Source organism: Rhea pennata, chromosome 6 (genome assembly GCF_028389875.1).
Source record: "Rhea pennata isolate bPtePen1 chromosome 6, bPtePen1.pri, whole genome shotgun sequence".
NCBI classification, from domain to species: domain Eukaryota; kingdom Metazoa; phylum Chordata; class Aves; order Rheiformes; family Rheidae; genus Rhea; species Rhea pennata.
The window spans coordinates 9,267,424-9,292,954 of NC_084668.1; the positions used below are offsets into that span (position 1 = coordinate 9,267,424).

The 25,531-nt window shown below is 38.1% G+C and overlaps 1 protein-coding gene across 4 annotated transcripts in view; it reads left to right on the forward strand.

Annotated features, from left to right (window-relative positions):
• DPP10 (dipeptidyl peptidase like 10) overlaps positions 1-25,531 on the forward strand; it is a 216,147-nt gene that overhangs the window by 123,155 nt on the left and 67,461 nt on the right. For 3 of the 4 annotated variants that reach the window (XM_062578192.1, XM_062578193.1, XM_062578194.1), the window contains 2 exons: positions 19,256-19,308; positions 19,408-19,489. In XM_062578192.1, coding sequence (XP_062434176.1) covers positions 19,256-19,308; positions 19,408-19,489 — 135 coding nt within the window. Of the gene's footprint in view, positions 1-19,220; positions 19,309-19,407; positions 19,490-25,531 lie in introns of all 4 variants that reach the window. The other variant, XM_062578191.1, reaches the window with a different exon arrangement.

A 25,531-nucleotide genomic window follows, 5' to 3' on the forward strand; every position in this document is an offset into this window, starting at 1 on the left:
AATTACTTTCTGATAGGAAAAAATGTAAAGAAAAGAAGTGAAAAATTAATCTTTTTGCCAAAAGAAGTAATTCAAAAGATTTTAAAGTAAGCACTATTTACCTTTGTATGTAAATAGAGGACTGTATTTAAATAATATTCAGTAACTACAGCTCTTAAATTGAGTGGTGGCTGTCCTACTGAAAAGTAATGTGATTTGTTATATAAATACAGTATATGTATTTGTAAATTGTCATAAATTATTTTAATTGGCTCTCATTTTTTATTACTTGCAAATGCTTAGCTGAAGGAAAATGAAGTTAAATGTGAAATGACCTCTCACAGAATGTCAAATCCCAGGAATATTTTTATTAATGTTTCAAAAACAGTGTTTTGTCTGTTTGCATACAGCAATTTAGTACTCAGAATTAATTGTGTGCTAATTTGGTTAGACAGGGAGTCATCTGTCAATGCTGGGACGTTAATGATAGCTTGTCACTTGCTCTTAAAATGCTGTGGACAGAGCACTCTATGCTCAAACCGCAGTGGTTTCTAAATGAGTTTATAAAATGTAACGAAGCACTTGGCTAAGAATCTTCAAGAAGATACAAAAGGGGTAAATGTGTTATTTTCAGTATGCAGTAAAGTGGACAGCCTCGCTAGATTTAGTCCTGCTGTACAGAGCATTGCAGTTTCTTTATCTCATCTTTGTAGTCCAGAGTTACGATCAACAGAAGAGTGTAATTGCTCGAGAGGCGCTGCTCAGATTAGCTGCATTAGCAGCAACGGGAAGATGGGAGGATCTCGGTGTTGCACTTTACAGCTAATGGTGTGCTAACAGATTCGCTCAGATAGGATCAGGAGCTATGCCACAAATGCAAATGGAAATTTAAAAGAGTCTGCTTGGGAATACTGAAAAATGCAGGTACTTCTGGATAAAAATAGTGATAGGCTCATGGGTGGCAGTCCTGTTGGATCAGCCCTATTAGGAGAACACGTATGTAAAGAAAGCAGTCTTCCTTCAGTGGAAAGCCCCATCACTTAGTAATTGGAATGGATGACGAGCGAGTTAAAATTTCTTCTGCCAAAGCAGATCATTAGCAGCCTAACTCTACCTGTTTCTTGAATATTTAGAGAAGTGTCTGCTAGCAGAAAGGACTCTGTATCATTTAGTTGTAGATATCTTAGCTGTCACTGCTACCCCGACATTACTTGAACAAAAGAAAAAAGGAGAAGACATATCTAATAAGAAAGAAAACTCTTAGTAGACCTTTATAATTCCTAACTCATAAAATTAACATGCACTTAATCATGCAGCTCACACCCTTGTGTAAACCAGCAGTAGCCTTCAGAGAACGATGTATGTCCTATAGATTATGCTGGTAGGGCTGTGCTTGTAAGGGGCACTGCTCTTGCTGATTACCCTGCTTAATATTAAAAGAAAGAAGCAGCAATGAACATCCTTTTAACCAGCAGTAACTCTGAGGGTCACATCTAACCTCGCTACCAAAGTGCTTGCATGTAAACCAGCCACCTCTGTGCTCATTTTACGTTAGCTGGGATGGGGATGGGCTGCAGTCAGGTCGTGCCACAGATGCTAACAAAACAGTTTTGTTTAATGGCAAGCTGAGGACCACACTTGAAACGGGTGTGAGATGGCTGTTCGCGAAGATAGCTGTGCTCCGTACCTCTGAGGGCACTGAAATGTTGCTGTTGGCTTTGATCAGAGAAGAACCACACTTGGTGTGATGGTTAGGCACTCAGTCTCAGGCTGCAGAGCTAGACTTGGAATAAAATTCACCTCTTCTGAAAGTGCAGATTACTCTGAATCCTGTCCCTTCTTGCAACGCGCAAAGCTTTGCTTCTTGTGTCGGCCTGACACAGGGTGTTTATCTTTACAGAAAGCCTGGGTCATATATCTTTCCATTTCTTTTTTCTAATCTTGATTCGATGGTAAACTTAAGGATCTTGCAAGTAAAATGTAATTTAAGAGATCTGAACAAGAGCCCTTCCAACTGCTGCATCATTATTAGTAATAAAGTTTCTGTAATAACCCTGCTAAATTGACAAGAAATAGATGTAATGGAAGGTCTCTGAGAAGCTTTCAGAGGACTTGAGATATAAACCAAACCTTGAGTGCATAGCCTATTGTACCTCTCTTTTGATAAACAAACCATTTGTTTTCAAAAAGACTACTAAATGCTTTAAAGGAGGATATAGATGTTCAAAATGGATATAGCTCAGTAGAGTAGGCAGAGTTAGAAATCAGTCCAGCAACTGAGAATCTGGCCAGTAGATTATAAAATAGCCATTGCTTACTTTAAAATTTAAGAAGCTTAATTTGATTAAAGTCCCATTATTATTTTTAAAAGGACACAAATGTGAATTTTACTAAATAGTTTCTCATATTAAAGATGCTTAAATGTTTTTATAACCCCCACTACTGAAATTAAAAAAGACTTGATCTGTTTTTACTCATTATGTACATAATCACTTTAGGTTTAATCATTTAATTCTGCCCATTGAATTACAAGGAAGATGAATTAAATGTCAAATAAATGATTATATAATGGAATTTTTTCCACTTGAGTATGTGAGAGGAATATAAGCATCTTACATCAGGTATTTGATGCAAAATCTATTGAATTTCTTTATGTTTCAATTACGAAGGCTTTAGTGTATGCAGAAGTGGCACATGGTAACAGTTTCCAAGGGCTGAGGTTTCCAGGGGCTGAGGTGTCAGATTTAGAGGTGAATTCCTAAGAATACAGGTACAGCACCTCACAGAACGTGGAGGTTCACGTGAGAGGTAAGCATCTCTTTGCTTATTGACATCTCCTTGACTTCGTTGGACACCTCAGTACTTCCATCTACGGAAAATTTAGAAGTCTATTCCTTGTATATGTTTATGTAGAAGAAACACAGAGAACGATACCTCCAAAAAGGCCATGAGCTGTGCTATTGCTGTCCCTATGAGAGAGCTCCAGCGTACAGTGACTCATCCGAGTTATGACCCATCCCTGTGCACTGCTGACTAGTTAGTTTGTTTCCATGAGTGAATCGTTCTGTGTGGTTTCCTTGAGCAAATAACCTCAAATCTGTAGTTGTTGCTTCTCATATGGAGTACATCACTATGAGCATGTGTGTTCAATTTATTAGTGGTGCGTATTTAAAGTTATTTTCTCTTTGTGGATGCAAATCCAACATTAGGGGGCCAATTAAAGTTTATTGAGGTTAATAAAAGGAGTTTCATCAGAGATACGTTTTCTCTAGTGAACTCTTTGAACATACTTTTACCTCAAGGGTAGAGTTATAAAAGGGTCAGGCAGTAAACTATTTTTTATCAAATTTGAAAGGCCTAAAATGAGTGTTGCTTCCTTAATGGCATTTATTCTGCCAAGAATCTTTCCCTTTCAACTTTTCTTTGTCAGAGGAATGGCCAAAATCTCAACCGAAAATATTTATTTCAAAATACAGTCTGAAACATTTATGTTGAGTTTCACAAATTTATGTGATTCTAGTTAGAAAGGCCGTTCAACTTGTTAATCCTTCCCTAGCAAAACCCTCCAGAATCTTTAATTGTGGAACTGTATTGCTTTTCTTATTGTTTTTTTTTTCCAGAGTATGTACCTATAATGGCATGATTTTTGTAACTGATGTGTTTAATAACAAAATGAGCCAAAGGTCACACTGAAATGAACAGATTTTTTTCCCAATGATTAATTCTGGATCAGGCATATATTCTGTATAAATTGCTATGGTAAATCTTACCTTTCATATACTTATTCTGAATTTGAAACCAAGGTTCCACCAAAAACAAAGTGGCAGCAAAGTGTCCCAACAAAAACAAAAACACAAGCAGATCCCCCCAAGCCCTCCATTCTGTTCCATGAGACTGGAGTCCCTGGCGGAGCAGCTGAAGTTTTAAAGCATCTGAACTGTAAATAAAGTTATATAGGAACTGGTATAAATGGAAAACAATTTAAGCATGTCTGTTTATTTAAATTTAATGTGAAAAACCACTGTTTTTTGTGTGAAGTTGGTAGGTAAAGCATTCAAAAGAAGTATTTTAGTCACTAGATACACAAGCTCACAAAAGAAGAAAGTACCTCTATATGTAATATTCATGGTGACATTAATTCGGTCTTTGCAATGGTAAATGTGGCTTCAATGAGGCGTGCTTGCCAAAAAAAAACGTAGGAAAAACAATGTTATTAAAACACTTTATGTCTTTGTAGTTAGGTCTTGACTTTCTATGGTTTACTCTCTTGTTTGTCGAAGTTTCTTCATTTATTTGGCTGAAATCACTAGCTTTCTTGCAAAGATTTTGAGATCAGACTAGAAGCTCAGAAAATATGCAGTGACACGGTGGAAGGTTTTGAGAATTGACTTCCGAAGCAGCAGTTTGGAATAAGCAACTCCAGCTGAGTTTCCAGCTCAATGTAGTGAAACTGGTTCATAGAAACATTTAACTTACCTAAGAAAAAAGTGTATGTAGTGCTAGTGATACTTAGCTGATGACTGATGTGAAAGATTATATGTACACTCACTGCACCTTAGAGATGATTGGAAAAACATTTTTGAAGTGTAATCACTGAAGCAGCTTTGTACTCAGGATAGCAACCTGAGAACTCATCTTGGCAAAAAGTGCCCGAAACAGCCTGAAACCCATGTTGTTACCTGTAGTGGGGAACAACAAGCCTAGCAACCACCACAAAATGTAGTCGATTCAGAAACTTGATGCACTACCTTGTAAATCTTGTTTGCACAGATTATTAGAACAGGACTTTAATGGAACCCTTGGAACCAATGTCTCTTGATGGAAATAGGGAAACTAGTGAGTTGACAGATGGAGAATTCTATAAATACCATCAACAAAATTATAAAACATTGAAAGACAAGGGAACAAAGGTCTGCAAGCAAAACAAAATTAATTCTCAGGGGAACTATATTAATACAAGCAGCACCATCTGTACTATCTGTTGTGCTGAAATGTCTGTGACCCCCACTTTTGATATAGTCAGTACCAACGAAGATAGATGAATAAAATATAGGCAGTTTTTCTATTCTACTGAATTCATTCTTGAAGTTGCCTTTCTCTGCTTTGACAAGGCTGTAGGTGAAGATGATGAATGGCATGCTTGCCAGTGCCCTTTTAAATGTCTTAGAAAAGCACACTGTCAAATACTGCATTTTATCAGCTGTGTTAACACAAGGGGAACCAAAGTTGTGTTACCTGGAGGTAATGGAAGGAAGGTGTGTGGCGGTAATGAAGAACTTTTGCTTCAGAGATTCTGGAAGAAGCAGGCTTGCCTGTAGCCTTTGCTGTATATACCATTGATGGTGAGAGCGCTAAAGAGATGAAAAAGCTGTTTTGCTGTTACTTAAAAAGGGCCAATATCTGATGCAATTTAACAAGTGGTCTCTTACGTTCTGTGACTGTACAACAAGAGCAGAAAATAGTTCTCCGGGAAACATTTAACTCAAGAACAAAAAAAGAACTAAATTAGTTTAAAAATAGAACAAAACGTGGTAGGAACAGGATACAGAGAGAAAGTATGAAAATGAGTGCAAGTATCTTCACTGGTCACATCCCTAAAGAACAAACAGTTAGTGAGATAAAGCAGTGAAGTATTTAGGTAGCTCTTCCAGTTAGAATCTGTGATTTACTGCTCATTCACTGAATCGAGGACAGGTAACCTTCATCGAAAGGTGCAGTTGAAGCCACTGTGCAAGTGGATATACATGGGGGGGATGGTTGGCACCGCTTTATCTTTTGAGAAGTATTATATAACCTTGTAATTGAAAACTTTATCCCAGAGCAAATGTGCAAAGACAAAAAGGTCCATGTGTTTTTCAAATGCTTTAATCACCCTGTCTCGTGGTTCTTCTGTTGTAGCTCACTGTATGGCATGGTCATCTCCCAGCTACGTTATGCATGAGGAACCCATCCCACCCTTCTCAGAAGAAATATTTGCTGGTTTCGTGGCTCCTCAGTGAAAGAAATATTGTCTGACTACTGTCTCTTCTCTGACTAAGCCAGCAGATCAGTCAGGAAAGCAGATATATCTGCTGGCATTTGTGTCTCTCAACAGTGTTGAAAGGATGAGTGTTGAATAAGTGAATTCCTGAAAAATGAGAGTTAGCAGTTACTTTGGTACAGGTAGAATGAAAGATCTTTTAAAATTCGTAGAGAGAGAGAGTTGAAATACCTTGAAGTAGATTGCAAAGATTAGACCTTTATGTAGCTGTCCCAGAGATGTGTTTCAAGCAAATCTTTGCAGAGTTGCCTTTGTTGCACATCATGCTTTAAACTAAACTTCAGTCCATGCCCTGAGGAACACTGGTAGTGTGACAGACCTACGAGATCAAATGGTTGGGTCCACTTTTTAGAGAAATATTAAGATGTAGCCCTTTATTATCCAATTTTTATGATCTTTTTAAGTAAGAATAAGTCTTTGGGGTATTTGAGCATAAAAGGTTTTTAGCCTGGGGTCTTAGGCAATAAATTAATGTTTCAGCGAAGGCAGTCAACCACCTGCACAAATTTAACCTTTGTAATTCTATTTATTGTCTGCAAATACAGGACCAGATTAGATGTTTCCTGGAGAGATGGGTTTGGTGTGAGGTATTCATCACTTTATTATAGCTTCTTTGAGATCACTGTGAAGTAGTCCCTTGTACTAAATGAATAGCTCTCTTATTGTGACCTTTTAATCACTTCGTCATGAAGAGGTCTTTTATTTGCTACAAGAGTCTACTTCATGTTACCCCCGTCAAAGGATCTATAATATCATAAAGCAGCCACAACAGAGACTAATACAGAGATATGGTACAATACAAGAAAATTAGTGAAGGTAGGCCTAGTAGACTACAAGAAGCATCGTGGATTGTTAATAGGAAGTGCTGGAGTAGATAACTAGCTGTGAGCTCAATTGTTGGAAAATGCATAGAGAGGTGATATTTTGCTCAGTTTTGTGGCAAGAAAGTGAAACAGAAGGGGAACAATATAAGCCAGTTAGCGGGATGAGTAGCACCAAAGAAATCATGGAGATAGGGAGATGAACAGGGCATGACCGAAAAAGAATTTTAAAGCTAGAGGTGAAATTTAGCCTAAATGATACTTATTCCTAAAATGAACTTACTACTACGGACAAAATTCTGTTTTCCTGCTGTTTTAACATAGATGTGGTTCATTAAGGATACTGGAGTTCACGCTTCAGTGCAGAACTGGTGTAAGAAGGAAGGAAATCTAGCTTTTAGTGCTCAAGCCATTTGAAGAGCATAAGCAGGGATCCTGGAGAATGCTTTGGAGTGAGTTTGGGTCCTAGGCCTGCTGGATGGGGGTTCATAAGAGTTTGCTTGTCGTACAAGAGCATTTAACTGCATGGTTTCAAAAGTAGTTTGGAAGTCTGCTCACAGCTCAAACTCCTGAGACACATATGAATACTCAAAAGTCAAGGCGGATAAGTAGCCATTTTCTCAGAACTCTATGGAAGACTGAGTGAGAAATTTGAATACTCTAAAAAAAAAAAATCCCACTAGCATCTAGAAGATTTCCCTGAAGTATCTAACATCCAGAGATTAAAGGAGTCTTCTGGTGTTGCTCTGGGAGACTCTGTTGGTCCCAAGAGGGAAGTAATGTAAAGGAAACTTATCATTAAGCTTCCTTGTAGGATAATTTGCCTTTAAATATCAAAAGTGTAGATCACCTTTGGTAATGAAGAATGTTGTCTAATTACCTATTTGATTCAATGTTTTTACTGTAGTTTATGACTGTAAGGGAATGGCTGATTTTTGAAAGGCTGGGAGGTGGGAGTCCAGAAGACGTTTTAGAGCATGATAAAGGTACAGCATCATTAAGAAATGCCATAGACATGCTAATGATTTACTAGGAAATTCTTCCTGTATTTGTCTGCTATAACCAAGTCGGAGAACAAAAGAAAAAGATTTATCACACATGAAACTGCCTTGGCTCATGGAATAGCGATGCTCAGCAAGTAGGGATGATGCCAAAAAAGGTAGCAATTCCTCAGTGCCACGTTGCTGAAGTTCACGTATTCAAGGCCTGAATTGTCATTTGGTCAGATTCCTGAGAAGAATGTATTGCTTTTTCACTCACATCTTTTATCCTCCAAAAGGGGAAGGTTCTAAAAAGCAGCCTGCTTTGCAGGCGTTTCCTTCCTCAGTCCCCGGGGCCTCGTTTCGAGCCGCCGTCCCCCACACAGCGCCAATCTGAGCGCTGCTCGCTCTTCCTGCTGCCTCTCCGTTCGCTTTTGATTCTCGTTCTCGTGTCAGCTGCTCTTTGATCTGTTATTTTTTCTCTTGTCCTTTTCAGCTTTTTAAGTGACTCAGTTCAGTTTTGTTCTATACTTGTTCAATTTTTTTCTGATTCTCTTCTTTTCCTTCCGGTATATTTAGCCCTGTCTGTTTCTCTTCCTTCTTAAATCTTACTTTCTTTGCTGGTTTTCCTGTCCGCTTCCCTCAGCCTTGTTTTCCTTTCTGTTTGCCTGTTGCAGTTCTTCATCCCTCCAGGTATATGTTTCGATCCCGTTGCTTCTCCCTTCTCTAGCCCCACCGGTCCTTTCATCTCGCAGTGTCGCCTGCAAGCCAGCAGCTGAGGAGCATCTGATGCCTGCTTCTCGCCGCTGCCTGGAGGAGTCAGGTTGCCTGGAGAAGGAAAAAAGATTGAAGCTGCAGCCTTTTTTCAGAAACTGTCCTGGTATATGCTTTGATTTTCTTTTGCATCATCGTAATTTCAGGGCATTTCCAGCTCAGTTTTGTGCAAAATATTTTAGCCCAGAAAATACTTTCTCACAAATTTCTTTGCCTGTTTCTTTGCCCATATTGTTTCACTTGAGTCCGCTAATACATGTTCCTGTAAGTATCACCACATCTAGATGTGTTTCTCTTCAAAACAAGGTGGTATTTTTTTCTGCATTTCCAATTTCCTCTTTAGCAAGCTGTTTGAACAAATACAATACGTGAGGCATGTTGCCTCAGAAAAACTGAGAAGAGAACCAAGTGCTGGCCCCATTCTTCTTCTGCAATGTCCTGAAGAGTAAACTGAATTGAACCATCAAAACACTCTAAGGAGCCAGATGCAGCTCTGCTTTCGAGTCAGTGATTTAAAATGTACTTTGGTCTCAGTTAACAGTTTTCAGTATGTGTGGAGATACTCATTCCTAAGGGATGTCTCTTGTCTGTGGGACTCAGTTAAATTGTACTGGAAGGACCCCGTGAACAGATCGGATGTATAAAGCATTGGAGGGTATGGAAGTATTTAGAGAAGGGCTTTTCAAAGCCAGATCTTCACCTGTGCTGACCAGAAGTGAGCAATGGCAACAGCCTCATATTTCTATGGAGAGAAAGTTCTGATTTTGGCATCAGAACTGGTATCTTCTGTTTCCCCTTCTCCTCCTCCAGATCAAAATGTGCATGCACATTGTGAGACTTACTGCAAAGCAATTCAGGAAAAGAAAAGTTTCTGTAAATCCTGAAATATTCATAAAGTCAAAATTTTAATCATAGTGAATATACACATGAGAAGGACGTGGGTGTACATGTGTATCAGTATAAAAAATGATCAGGTAACATCATGAGACTTGAGGCTTACCAGTTCCACAGTCAGGTTTCAGTGAAGTTATACCTGTTTTGTAATGTTGAAGGTGAATGAGGCAGAAAAAAATTCCATATAATTTTTGTAGTAAGTCATCTCATACAATACTCAGAAAACATATTTTACACAGTAGTGTAACTAATAGAATTTCAAATGACAGTGATATATGAGAGTTTCAGAAGTAGTAATGCAGTACATTCTTTTTTGAATAATTCACTCATCTGAAATGATTATATATTTAAAAATGATTGAGTTGCATATCCAAATATAGGGTGGTCTATCCAGTTCTTGAAGTAGCACAAGAAAAAGAAGATTCTGCAGTTATTCTTGAATATGGTTGGTAAAACATTACTGTTGGTTGGATGAACTGAGTTTAATTGATTGTGAATTAATTAACATTCTATAGTAGATGTCTTTTTCTTGAGATAATTAATCTTATTGAAAAATTACATGTGGAACAGTTGAGGCTCCAGCAGGTTTTCTAGACGTGCTTTCTTGTTTAGGCTTCTTTGACAGCCTTTTTTCTTATAGATAAATTACATGTCTAGAAATGTCTCGCCTTTCTATTTATTTTAGCTTGGCAGCATGTCATTGTTATGGCTGGCAATATTTCATATCCAAAAGTGTTAATACTAACCATAAATTATGACCAGTGATATACAATGGTTGTTATCAGTCATGACAAGTAATTGATGTTGATTGGAACAAATAAATATGATGCTTTGCAAAGTTATAACCTTGTCATTTAACTTCAGTGCCGTAAATGCATCATGTGAGTTTAGATTAGCTCTTTGCAATTAAATACAGAGCTTTAAGAAACAAGGCCAAAAGTTATGTAGTAATATACAGAGGTTTAGACATCGATATGGGCAAAATCTACCCCTATTTTTTTTTCCAAAATTTGAGTTGGAACAATAGGATTCAGAGATCTGTAGAAATATTTTATCTCATTGTTACAGAGTCTTTGTTTTTTGTTTACCAGGATTTGCTCTAAAACCCATTGAAGACTCCACGAGGAATCTCCAGTTCTCTCTCACACTAATGGGAGAGAGAAGTCTATAAACTGGTACAGGTGTAGGAGGTCAGGCATGATGATCACAGCAGTCCTTTCTAGCTGCATAAACTATACATTAATGTATCATTAACTGCAGTTTAAGATTAAAGTGTGCTTAAAGGGTTTACTGGATTGTGGTGCAAATCTGCAATTCACGAAGGAATTAAATTCCCTGCCTCTGTCTACCCCAGATACAATCTGTATGAAATCAGTCATCAGTTCATCTGATTAAACTTGTATGTAAATTCTTGCTGAATCTATGGCCAGGCAAATAACAGCCAAACTAAATATCAGGAAACTAAGAGCAAAATGCACCACTTTGCTGAAGTACAATAGCAAAATGCCCCTCTTTACTGAAGCACAGTGCAGACCCTTTCCGGAGTGCAGCGCAGAGGAAGCTGAGCCTTAGGGTATTCAATACGCAACGTGAGTTTCACTGTATTTGTTTGTATCCCCTGAAATCAACAGAATTCCAATCTTTAAGCAATATTATTTCCATAATACACAGAGTTAGTCCCTTACTGATATCGTGTGTATTTTCGTAAAGCTTTCCCTTTGCAGTTTAAGAGTTAATCGCTATTGGTTTCATGCATTTGCGACTCTGAAGTTGATGCTACAGAGCTCTCTCTTCACTTGTTACACACTCAAGCAACCAACTATATTGCACTCCAAACTCGTTCCTGCCAAATTTAATTGTTTAAGCTGTTTTGAAAGCAGTTCCTATGCATGGAGTCAGACTGGACAAGCAGATGTGGCACAAATTTAAAGAAATTAAAATGCAGTTTGAAAGGAAGGTGGATTTCAACTTTAGTGCTGATACTAATACTTTATTTAGTAGGTAAATTGAAAAAGGGATGGAGGATCCATCCATCAGCTGTACTTTGCCTTTGGCAGTAGTCATGCTGCTACTAATTTCAGCTTATTAACTCCATTGCAAGTATTACTAACAGAGAAGTCGCATATCTTGTAATATACAGGAAAGAAAAGAATGTATCATTTTGATTGCTCTGTCTCAACCATGAAAAGTTCTGTCTCAGCACATCAGCTACTGATGCCACTGTCTTCGCACCGCAGTCCCAGCAGAGTCGCGTGTCCTTCAGCTCATAAAACCAGAAATGAGGAATAGGAGTTGATCCATTTTTTGCAAGTGCAAGAATAGGTGGAAGTTGCTGCTTGAAATCAGGACTGGAGAAGGCAAAAACTAACTGTCATCCCTCTGTGACTCATTTGCTTTCAGGAGGCTATCACAGTGGACAAAGTCCGGCCTCATATGATTTGATGGTCTCCAGTTCATCCCACGTGTGTGTCAAAATACAGAGTTTCTATATAACGTTAATGTTCTGCTCAAAGTCTGTTCTTACTTTCATTGCTGCAAAACTAAAGTCTACCAGCATATGTAGAGCAAAACCTAGAGTAAATATGACTAAGTAGAGGAGAAATAATTTAGATAACTTGCATAATTTATATAGATAAGATGTATATATTCTGTGTAGTTTGGGATAAATTGTAATAATTTGTATAGACTATGAGTTTGCATAGAGAGTGAATTTGAATATGTAATGAATATGTATTTGAATCTTTAGCGAATCGTGCAAATAGCACATAATACAGTTAGTCCTTTTGCCTGATTCATTGTGTGCTAGTTGAAAATCAGGTAACGTAGATCAGGTCTGTGCCATGCCGTAGAGTGTGTTTCAGAGAAGTCCCGCTTGTTTTTGGTCTGAGTTCGCGTGGCGCCGCGCCGGGTGCAGGTGCTGGTTGCAGCCCGAACTGGTGCAGTGTCGCGCTTGGGAAGCCTTTGCCGGGGCACCGCCGGCTCGCGCAGGGCCAAGCTCAGCACTGTGCTTCGTTGCACGTCCCGTTAACGGGGGTTAAATCGTGCGGTGCCAGATGGCTCCTGTGCATCCGTGGTAGAGATTAACCAAAGCTACCGGCAGAGACTCGCTCTGCCTGCTGTGTCTGCTGCACCACGTGCGCTCGGTGTGACTGTGTCACCAGCACACCGCTTGAGTGCACGTGTTTCAGTGATTCCCTCTGGGATCTATAAAAATCTGCTGTGTCCCAGGTTTTACGCTGCTCTGCTCATCTTCTCTCTGCTCAGCTTCTGCTCCTTGCTTGGTGGATGTAGTTTGTGGCATGTTCTGCGGGCACCCTTTTTCTTCTAAGAGGCTTTTCTCCCGCAGGCAAAAGAGGAAACAATGTTCTTTCATATTTCTCTTTTAAAAGTGAATTTTTGAGATTTTAGTGAAGATTACAGGTTTGAGTTTGGAATTGCAGTTGAAGTTCCATGTATAGCTCTGTGGGGGTAGTTCCTCATGTGAATGATGAGTGATTGATTAACTTTTATCTTGGCCTCATAATCACTTTATTGTGGAAAAGTCTTTGGCTTGATTTTGAGCATAAGTAGATTTTTTCCGTAATTCTTGAAATGCTTAATCATAGAAAAGAGGATGAAGGGAGAATCCTGCATGTGTTGCTATTCTGCAAGCTATGTACAACAGCTGATATTTCCAGTATTTGGCAATAACCAAGGCAGTTGGAAAACATGCACAAGCTTTTCACTAATACATTACGGAATATCTCAAAAGTGAGAAAGGCCATGAATGAATGAAAAAGTGCCCATACAAGGTATATTGCTGCTTTTCCCCTGCTTCAGTGTGTCTTCTTCCCTGATTTCTTGTTTCACACTGATTTTATAAAATACTGTAACATAGATGACTAATTGGGAAATAATGTTTCGAGTTTTGGATTGCTGGGTTTTTTTCAGCTGGGCTCAGGACTGTTTGACTCTCTCAGTAACACTGTTGTTATAGACATGATGGCCTGAGGAGATAAATGAGACAAGATCTGTGGGAAGAGGTAATATTTTTCATTAGACCAACTGATGTTGCTGGAAAAAATAGAGAAGCTTTCAGGCACACAAAAACCTTTTTTAGGTCAGGTTTTCTTAGCTTTGAATTGCTTGAATTGCTTAATAACTGACTCTTGGGCTTGTGAAGCAGTAAAAGCTGTTTCTTGATCTGTCTGGTTTTATGAATAATACTGTTTGTGAGGCATGCATATGCTGCAACAGTATAAACTTCCTGCAACTAAACCTAATCATTCTTTTCTAATTCTTAGAATAATTATATAATCAATTTTCATTCAGCGGTTATCTCTGAAAACCCTAGAATTTGTTTGATGTGATCAGAAGTGTAAATACGCCCATTAATGATCTAATATCTCATTGAGTATCACAAAAGATTAGTATAGTTTCAGACCTTTCTATCTGAGAAGCTACCGCTCTCTCCCAGGTCAATGGGTGTGTTTTGAGAGAAGTGGGATGGACATGTTGGTATAACATGCAGTTTAAATTGTATAATGGTAGTCCACTGCTTTTTTTTTTTTAGTTATTGGGAAGGGAATGGCTTTCCAAGGGAAAGTAGTCTTACTATTAGTACATTTCTACTCTACTGAGTGTCGTAAATATAGCCCATTTGGCTGGTAAACTTTGGGATAACTGAACTGTTAATGCAGAATGTGATGCACATACTAACCTTTCTATTTTACATGCAGTTTTTATTACTCTTGCTCAGACTGAGTACTGTTGTGCCCCATGAGAAGTCTCATTTGAATCTTAAAGGAGAATTTATGGTATAGCAGCACTGAGAAGTGCGGAGACTTGTTCAGAGTGTGACTACACACTTTGTATGGGTGTCAGTGTGGGTGAAAATAAAAGTACAGAACACTGCTTACAACCCTGCAAAAAGCCAAGTGAGCAAGGAGCTATCATTATCACTCAAAATAAATAGTATGTGAAAGAATATAATTGGTTTATAATGCAGGAATCAATTTAGGATGCATCGAGGTGTTTGGCGGCTGTGAACATTTGGTGTTGGTCATGGTGTGGGACTCTGATGTCCTTGGCTCTTCTCAGTGCCTCTGGAGTTGAGGATCCTCATCATCTTGTGGAAATATTGCTAGTGAGGTTTTCTTGGCAGCTTTTTAGCACAGAGTATTCTGCTGAGGGCTATTTTCCAAATCACTCAAGGACAGCAAACTGAGTATTTCCTGGAGTATATTACAGAATCAGCAGAGTATATTTGGCTAAGCATATATTGCATTTTGTTTTCCTACATCTTGCTGGGCTATGCATTGAGTTCTGTGACAATATTTTGTTTTTAGAAACCTTAGAAAGACAAAGACATTCCTTGAAAGACAGAAGATAAAGGACAATAAGGATAAAGGACATAGAACAATATGTCATCTAAAAGTTCAGATCATGATTGATAAGTGTGGGCTTTCTATTGTTGACTGTTAGCTGAAGAATAGATTGTTATTTCAGTCTGTTTTGACTGGAGCAATTTGTCTTGAAGCTACTTTTTTCACCTTTTACTTTTAGGTCCTTTGTAAAATAGTTTTGTAATTTGATATTTTTATATGCAAATGCAGGTAACATTTTTCAGTGTTGAGCAGCATCACATGAAAGCCTGTCTTCAGTTTATAAATTGATGAAAGACTGAATGCAGAAGAAATGTATGATATGGAATAGTTGCTGCCTACAGTCTGTGGCAAAAGAAAAATGAAATAAGTATTATTGAGGGGGAGGTATGCTGTCTATCTCATCTAAAAAGCCATTTTCACAGGTCTTAAATCAGCAATGTGTGGAACAATTTCCAACTTATTACAGCAGAAACATGCAAGTTACTTAGTTTGCAGAAAGGCCTGAACCCTAGCAAGCATCCGTGCTAATCATGGAGGTAAGGATCCTTTCAGTGTCCCACCTTAAAATGTGTTATATTACTGAACGATACCAGGACGTGTTCCTGTCTTCATTTTCCTCCATGCATATGACAGTGCAGAACTGACTGTAATGCATGTATTATTTTCAAAGAGAAAAAGAGTGAAAAGAGAAAAACACCTGCTCTGTTCTGCTTCCAGGAGACTTTCCCTGTTTCTTTATTCTTTAATTGAGTCTCTTCTTTATACCTAGAAAACTAGTTTTTTTCTGCTACAACCTCCCTCCCTTTTCCTCAGTTTCACACTACTTCAATATATGCCACTTTTTTGACAGCTAAAGTAATTTACTACCTGTGCTTAAAAGATTAACCTTAGCTTAGTCTTTGAATACAGCCGTAGTTAGAAAGCATGGAATATAAGGAATGTTTGAAAATATTTCAGAAAGGAAATGATAGCACTTAAGATTTGAGTCTGGAAGAAGACAAACAGCTTTGGCTGTAGACAGGCAGTGAGAGATGGCAGCAAATCTGGATCTGTGACCATCTGAGCCCTCAGTGTCTTTGCAAACCTTCGGCATGAATTGCCAGCTTTATTCTAATTAGTGCAAGCTCCACAAAAAGATAATTGTAGGGCAGAGCCTGTGTATGTCCCTCCCAGAGAGGGCATCTCCGGTGGTGGGGGGTACGGTTTGCTCCTAGTATTCTGGGGGGTCACCAGTATTCATTATGGTTGGTGTCAGGCTTGGTGCCTGCAGCTGGGCTCCTACCTGAGTGCTGCCAGGTGCAGTGCGTTAGGGACAGACCTGGGCTCCCAGCTGCTGACCTGGCTCTGTGCAAGCTGCAGGTTCACCAGAAGGGTGGACATCCAAAAAAGAGTGTTTCAGCTGCAGGTAGGCCTTTATACAAAACTGCTCCTAGGAAAGCTGTTCTTATTGTATAGGAGGATTGAAGTAAGATGTGCTACAGCCTCACATTTTTTGTTTTACACAATGATTATGTTTTAGTATGTGGCTATTGTAAGCAGGATGAATTAGGAAAGTCTTGCTTGTTATCTATTCATAGTGCTCTTTTTAAAAAATAAAACTAACATGAATAATTTCGAGAAAAATGTCGGCATTCTGCCTGAAAGTGACCTCCTGTAATGTTGGTGTCCTCTGGTTGTGGAGCTCTTGCAAAGGTAGTAATGCTTTTAACACAAAAATGTTAATATTTTTACATAAACATTTAGATAGAAATTTTATTACAAGAAAAGAGGAGAATTTTAAGTGGGATATAAAGTGCCCTTCTTGTTGTGATGTGTGTTTTCTGTTAAATCCGTCAAAATGACTTACTACTTTAGCATTTTCTTTGTTAAAAGGTACTCTGTCTAGCAATTTGTTTTTCAAATGTTTCTATTCTAAATACCCATCCGCCCTCCAGCAATGCTATGTGATACATGCTTTTCGGTGTTTCTGGAAGGGTGGCAGACCCGTTCCTGCCAGCTCTGTGTTGGCACTGGCTGCACTGGCTATACGGGACTGCCCCCTTTCGCAGCCGCTGGCAAGGTGCAATGGGTGCCCGCCGCAGAAACCACGGCCCTTTGATCTGCCCTCTCCTACCTCTAGCAAAACAAGATGTATAAAAGGAAGCAGGAACTTCGAAGCCAATGATTTGTCTCGTTGTCTTACCAGATAGTCATTGTCTTGTTACTGGATTAATTTTTCCTGCAAACCCTACTGAAATTTAAGCACTATGGTATCTAAGCAAATACTCTACTAGGTATATAAATATATAAGTGTGTGTGTGTGTATATATATAGATACACACATATACATATGTATATAGTATAGAGATATTTGTGGTCGATAGGTATATCATTGCTATTTAGAGAAAATAAGTAGTTATCAGCATTCTTAGAATATTATTCTTAGTGTCTTCGTACCTTCCAAGATGATCATAACATTATTATAGTTCAGCTGTATTTCTGTCACGCTTAGCACTTCTCAGAAGAGGCTGGTACCTTGCATGATCAAATACTTTATCATATGCTGTAATAAAAAAAATCAATTTGGGACATAATTATTGGTATATGTGTGATTCTTTTCAGTGAAGCAACACTTTCAATGTTAATCGCCATAGGCTTAGAGGATGGAACTGATTCTTGACTACAAGGGAGAATTTATAGAAGGGAAATTCAGCTGTAGTGTAAAGTAGTTACTAATTTCACAGGCTTTTGTGGACTTGTGGTGTTGGCCAGCAGGGATTTGGGGCATGCTAATTCTCCTGGTGTGTATTTTAATGGAAACGGAGTTGGCAGAAGGACGTTTCAGATCACTGTTACTAAACAACCTCCAGCCAAAATAACAGCCTCTCAAGCCCCTCTCAGGTGTGCGATGGTTGCAAATTTAGATGGTTGAATTCAGGTTTGTAAGAGAGACCACAGCTGTGTGATCTCTGGTCTTTTCTCTTTGGAGAAGATACTGAAAGATTCATGGTACAGATAACATAAGCTAAAGAGTTTGCAGCAAATACTCTACATCAGAGTTTCACCTTTGCACAAGTACCTGTTTTCATCTTAACTGGAACTAGCCTGATACTGTCCAGAAATGTGTCTTCAACGTGCCAAGCAGAGATACTGTAACTCTGTACGTGTAAAGCTGCTGAAAGTCTGGTAGATGTCACCTGATGTCTCTTTCTAACAGTAGTTTACATCAAAAAGAAGAATTTCTCTTAGTACTGTCTTACCTGGTCACAATTATATTTTATATTCTAAGAAGATGAAGTAATTTCAGTACATCATAATAAAATTAATTAATACTATGAAATTATGCTGTTTTCATAATGTGAGCTGTAGTGTTAAAGAAATGAGCTAGGTTAAAATAAATGACACAAGTTTGGAAGCTAGCAAAATGTCTGTTACTAGCTATATACATATATATGTATATGTATGTGTATATATACATACAGCAAACTATTTGATTTCAGGGAAAATATGTGCAATAGATGGTTAGATTTAAAAGACTTTAGTCCTTCAGGTTATTGGTACATCACCTTTTATGCTGTCTCATACTCTTCTACAGCACTGATCTTCTGGCTTATCATACATCAGACCTTGGTATTTTGCTCTTTAGTGATAATTCTTTTGATTTCAGTTGACTTCAACATAAATTTTCAACCAGTAACAACAGTAGCGTAAGACTGCGTCAAATTTGCTTTTCTCTCCTGAGCTCTCTGAGATCAGAGGTGGCTGGAAACTTCCTGACAAATTGGGAAGCTTTATTGATAAATGGCCTTATTTTACCCAAATTATTTAATCTGAAAAATCTCAGATTAACCAACTTTCTCTGAATTTCCGAGAAGTCTAGGCAAAATCAGACTGAAAAAATATTTCAGGAAAACCATATCAAACCAAACGGCAGTAACCAGCAGGCTTTTGCATGCTGATTTTGCAGCAACATAGTCGGTTGGGCTGTGCTTGGGTGGTCAGAGCACTATCATTTGACCCTGCGTCTATCAACACTGCAAATAATTGCAAAAATAACTGTGCTTACCTGTATTTTGATTTTGACCATACCTTGATGTAGAAGTATAAGAGAGTGTAATTTATTTGCCTAATGTATGTGGTTTTATTTTCTTTTATTTAATGAAATCCTTTCATTAAACTAGAATGCAGATTTTCCTGGTAGAGACCTTTCCTGTGAAGGTATTGCACAGGTTTGGTGACTGGTTAGATTAATAGAGGAGTGTGCATGTTCTTCATACCGCGTTCAAACCTCTTGTTTATAATTAATACAGGAAATATTTCAGTATGAGGATACTTGTGTTATGTATTAAAAGACTGTGACTGTAATAATGATACTTTCTGATGCCAGTATTTATAATTCTCATGCTTTCTTTTTCTTCACAGGTTTTTCATTATTCTTATACAGCTTCATATGTGATTTATAACATACACACAAGGTAGGTCACGTTGTTTTCTCAGTATGATAAGGTTGTCAATGGTTCTATAAATAAGGTGATGCCAGTGTGTTCAATTTAAAATGTTTACATTTTTTCAAGGGAAGTTTGGGAGTTAAACCCTCCAGAAGTAGAGGATTCAGTTTTACAGTATGCAGCATGGGGCATCCAAGGACAGCAACTGGTAAGCACAGTCATTAAAAATACTGTAGTGCAAGTAATTTAATAATGTATTTACTCCAGACAGATAGAAGAAAAAAAAATCTGAAGTCCTAAGAGAAGTTTTGTTGTATATTTCTGTTGGAAGATGTGTAAAGCTGCAGTCCCGTTGTAGGCGTTAGAGGATTTCCTTAAGAAAAAGCACATAAACATATTTTTAAGTATAATTCCAATAAGTGAAGCTTTTAAGTGCACAATTATGGAAAAAATCATGTGTTCATCTACATATGCATTCAAGTAATTCTCAAAGTAACCATCCCTATGGAAGCTACTGTGAGAGAAGGAAAGTTGAAGGTGAAGTTTTCGTTTGCGAGATCAGTGAAAACCTTGAACACATGTGAGAAGCTTAACATCTAGAAGTGAATGTGATGAATTCACATTCAATGGAATGTGTTATTTTCATTTCAGTACAAGAATTACTGCCCAGGTCAGTTGTGATGCATTGAATTCATAATAAAAACAACAATGTTATGTTTCATCTGTTGTGTTTTACCAGAAGTTTTACATTTTTTTTATAAACATGTATCATCTTTTATGACCAACCTCAATAAGAGAAGAATAAAATCTTGATTCTGGGAACAGAACTGATTTTAAACAGACTTGTGTTGGTGGTAGATGAATGCAAGAAAAAGACTTAACAAAAAGTTCAGATCTGTAAGTGAGGAATCTGGATAGTCCTAGTTACAATGTTCTGATAAGCTCATTAAGGCCTGCAGGCGTGATCTCGTTTTTGCAGGTGTGACTGGTTCATGCAGAGAGGTTATAAGTTGGATGAAGATATCCTGTTGCTTAAATCATTCATCAAGGTGGTGGGAATGTAAAAAATGTTCCTGGTTGGAATGTATAGCATTAAGAAAGTAAAAGCAGGAAGAAAAAAGTAATTGGAACATCCATCGTATACTTTAATAGTTAACCACATTAATTTATCCATAACGAGAACACAGTAACAGGATTGATGATAACAAGAGTAGGTAAGTTATTTACCAGGCAGTATTATGGAATGCTGCAACCTGTGTAAGCTGTAACAGAAAGGTGATGCATCTGCAAAACTGAGCAGAACTAAACGTATTTTAAATTAAATTGCTGCTTATAGGAAGATTGTCTATGCTGTGCCTCTGATTAGTAATTTAAAGTACAATCAAAAAGTACACATAGTGATTACAGATAAAAGAACGTTTTGTTTTCCTGAGGTACATCTTAAGGATGGAGATAAACCTAGCTATTATAAGCTTCAGAAAAATAACAAATCAGATCAACCCTTTATCTGTTTAACCTGGATTGGTATTCTGGAAATACCTATGAATACGTGTTCTCTTCTCAAACACAGGCACAAGCTGATTCCTATGTGTGTCTCAGACCAGTGGAAAAATAGGCACCGTTTATAGGTGCAACCTTACTCATCCAAATTTGAAAATGTTAGCATAATTTATACTTCAGTGAGGATAACATTACTCATCTTTGTTAATGACCCAGCACAGTTAATGTCATGCTTTAAAATATCTTCTCCACTGTGGGCTTTATGGTGCCATATGGTCTGCAGAAATAGGAAATAATAATTTCCATTAGAACAGAAAATCTTTTGTGCACCCTGAATGGTACCAGGTGTTACCACATAGATGCAGACCTGCAGTGAGAATATACTTAAGGGTGGCTTCCCTGAGAATTTTAAAGAATCAGTAAGAATAATGTCCTCTTGAAGCTTTTATATGGTAAAGGAGGTTTCTGAAGTGACAGAACTGCATTGCCACGTTACTCTCTCGCTTCAGCTGCAGCCAAGGAAAGTAGAAGCAGCGTGAATGAATAAAGACTGTGGTGAGTAATGGCTGTTGCTGCTGTCCAAAGGAACAGCTGCCTCTTTAGCCGAAGCAGGATGGTATAGATAATTCCAGCAGAAGAGTCCAGGCAGGGAGCAGGTGTAACTGGGGACTCATCGCCGTAACGGCTCTCAGTTATAAAATTTGTCATTAGAACAGACATTTTATCAGTAAATTTTGAATTAAAGACAGTGTCGGAAGCAGTCGGCAGTCAGCTTGGGTAAGGAGGATGAAGTCATAAACTGGAAGATGTAAAGGATGGAAATCTAGCAGCAGTTAGCTAGCTGTGGAGCGTGTCTGGGTTCAGACAGCGTTGTGGTCCTGCAGCTCCGTGATGCCACGTAAGATATGATGAGTTTACCAAAGTCCCTCTCTAAGCAATACTTATGCATCTTTTCCATATAATAATGGAAATAATAATTTGTAATAAATAACACAAGCAGTGGAATACATAAGCTAAATAAAATGACTGTGGTATACTCACTGGATTAATCTCCTAGAGCCATTCATTACAGCTGAAAAACATATAATATCAGATGGTGGAGAACAAATGAAGAACACATACACACCAAAATTTAATCTAGAAGGGCTTATGACCTGCACACCCTACAGCGATCACATACACAAAGTATATGTGGACCTATAAAATGAAGATGAATAGCACCCTCCAGGTGCTGTGCAGAGCGGAATTGCAATACCCTAGCCATGACGGGTTGGCAAAATTAGCCCATAAAATGTGAAACAAAAGGCATAGGTATGTCTGACTGCCCCCAAAGAACCTAACTTCACTCTATAACTGTTCAGAAAGTCCCAGATTAATCAAAATGGTGTGTGTATAACACATGGACTTGGATCAGTTGTTTTAAGTAAGTTTGCTATAGGGTAAATTAAGATGTTTCCAATACTTAGTTCTGCAGAAGACCTAAGTAACAACAAAGGACCTACACAAGAATCTTAATTTGAGTTCCTCAGCAAGGGTGAAGTGTCCGATTTTCAAACAGAGAGGTAATGTAAGATGAAGACAGAGACAAAAAAGTAAAGTGAAACCATGACCTGCTTATTGCACAGAGGAAGGACTGTGGTTGCAGTGCAGGCAGGGTGCGGTAATGCCTTACATCGCCCGCCAGGCTAAGCTGTCTGCTGCTACGAACAATTTCTAGGGTTGCCTGGAGGACAGCAGACCACATGTGGTAGTGCAGGAGAGCAGAATTAGGTGTCAGCTGTCAAGTGACTGGGCCAAAATACTGTTGTTTTGAAGTTACCACAGGGATTGTGAGTTATGTCAGTCTCTTGCTCTTTACCTGGAGTGGAGGATTTTGTAAAGATTAAGAGAAAAGCTCAGAGAAACATCTGTTGTTTGAGTCATGACATTTTGGTGGTGAAATTGAAAGTGTTTGCCATTTGGGAGAACAAACTTTTATCTAATGAATTAATGTATTTTAATGTCACAGAGCTGTTATTTTTGAGAATTGTTTCCAAGGTTGCATTCTTTTGAATGCTGTCTTCTAACTGTGTTAGAACTGTGCCACGTCCAAAACGTCCTTTCCCTGGCTCTACAGCTGTTAGGGAGCTCTCGTTTGTTAAATACTTGTCGTATTTGTACAGTCTGGCATTTGATCAAGATTTTGAAAGAGACCGATTGATTATGTGTTTATATAACTTTTATGGAGTCTATTACCACAGCAGTATTTCCAGGGAAGATAAACCAGCACAACAAGATACCAAGCTGATTTCATGGATGTTTTTCCTCTTCTTGTTTAGTTGATTAGGGACCTCTTTGCATGTGTCTGAGAAAGACACATACCTGACCTGGTAGGAAGGCAAATGTTGGTTGTAAAGGGGTTCTGGTATTGCAGTACTCAGTTCTCATCCTAAATCCTCTCTTCTTTGGCCATATCTTCTCCAACAGTTTGTAACAACAGAACTTAAACTTTTAGAGACACATCCTTCAACACCCATAAATATTAATGGTTTCTGGAGGTCTAAAGGCAATCTTTGTCACCAACGATTGCTGCATGCTGTGGAGGTTCCCACGTTTCCACACTGGACCTGGCTTGTGTTGACCTAGGGCAGCAGGGAGAAGGGAGCCAGCTGTAGGGATCTGTGGAGCTGGATCGTAGTAAAAGCCTGAGTATGAAAACTAGCCTTTGGTCTCCAGCATGTGTCTGGTTGTCTGTGGAGGTTGGAGCATTCCTGCCCCTGCAGTAGGGGTAGCTCTTCCAATCAGTCATCTGATAGATGATTTCAGATAGCTCCCGTTGAAGCATGTTTGGGAACTGTTCAGTTTGACATCACTTTTTCTCGGAAGTTCCAAGTAGTTTAAATCTAAGTTTGTTGTGCCTAGGTTGTGTGTATCATTTATTTTGTATGATGTCCTTTATTTTCACTTCATTCTGTGAACATATATCCACGTAAGTCACTTTGCCTTTGTATTTGTAATAGGTGTTTTATGTTATTTACTACATTGAGCTCTTTATTCTTGTGATATATTAAGTGGCTTTGAAGGTAACTTGAGTTATATATTTGGAAGGATCAGCATAAATAATGATCGATTGACTTATGCATGAATGTCTGTGCATAAATAACTGCATATTTTAAAACAGCAGAAGTAAAGAAAATGGTTTGGCTTTCCAGAATACTAAAAGGATTGTTTTGTAGAGGCTTGATAGCTTGCTTTGTCAAAATTTGATGCCATCAACAAAATACAGCATTATCAAATGGTATGACTTTTAGCTGAGCTTTTACTCTGCTTAAAAGTAATTGAGGCCAACATTATGTAGAATTACCTGCATACAGAAAGAACAATTGTTGCCTGTAGCTGAATTACGGATTCCAGTTGTTTTCATTGATTTTTAGAAAGTATTTTAAATATAAGAAAAAACAAAATTACCCCCTTGTTAAAAAAAGAAAAAGAAATAGGATGCTCAACTAATGAAGCTTAAAAGCTGAAGCTTTTGTAAAAAGAATCAAAAAATCCAACAAAAAAGGACTTCAGCTTGTATTAAAAATAGCTTAAAAACAACAACAAAAAAGCAAATAGAAACAAAACAGAGTGAAACCTACCTTTATTTCCATGAGTAAGTGTACCACTTAAAGAACCTCTGCCCCTCTGCTTTGTTTTCAGTCGCCTTTATCTTGATTGTTTTGTTCGGAGATTCATTTTTCCTTCCTTGCTCAGTAACATCTACTGCCCCACAAAAATGCAAATATCTTTCAGACTTCGTTAAGTTGCTGTATTAACGTGATGTATTTCTTTAAAGCTGCCTTCTCTTCAGACTTTTTATCTTTTTTTGTGCAGCTTTCACATATTCTTTTGCATAACGGAAATACTGCAGCAAGTGATTTCTTTGATGGTGTATTATTTGCCAAATACCTAGAAAAGCTCAGGACTAATTTTAGTAAATGAGAAATTAGCAGTACTATGTTGGACACATACCTTGCTGAACAGATGCTTTAAGAACCATTAGTTGCTGAAAGCTTCATTTACTGTTTTCTCTATCAGATTTCAAAGTACAACTCCTATAAAACTTGGTAACTTAACTTTCTGGAAAGTTATTCACCATGTGTCTTATTTTTGCATAATTAACGCTGTGGGTACTTGGCACCCCCTCCTGGCAAAAACACTTCTATTTGTAAATGAAGAAAAAAAGATCTCTCAGGGTTCATCAGCCAAGTAGGAGTTTAATTAATGCTAATGAAGTAAGTCCTAAGTAAATATATCTAATGTGCTGTTTTTATTTTTCAAAGTCTTCTGCTCCTTTGACTTGCTGTATTTTTAGATGAGTAACTTGAAATCACATATGGAAATGTCAAGGCTTTATTTCATCTTTGCTTTTAATCATGATGCTAATGAGGCAAATGGCTGTAAAAGTAGGAGGAAAACCTCTGCTTGAATTTATTCTGAAAATCAGAAATAAGAAGGAACATATTAGTGTGACGCTAACCTCAGGTATGATTTCTTAGTTAAAATAAATGGGGGCTTTTTACACAACTTCTATACCTCAAAGTAGACTTTGGAGAACCTTTATTTTCCAAAGGATGTTTCCACGAAGTAAGGGAAACCTGTGCAGTTCAGCATTACCTGGTTAAACCTTTAAGGAATTTGACCGTAATTCTAGCAAATGCTGAAGTCAAGTCTGTCTGCAGGCAATGAGAAATGAAGGAGGCCGCTGAACCTTTTTTTTATTCTCTCC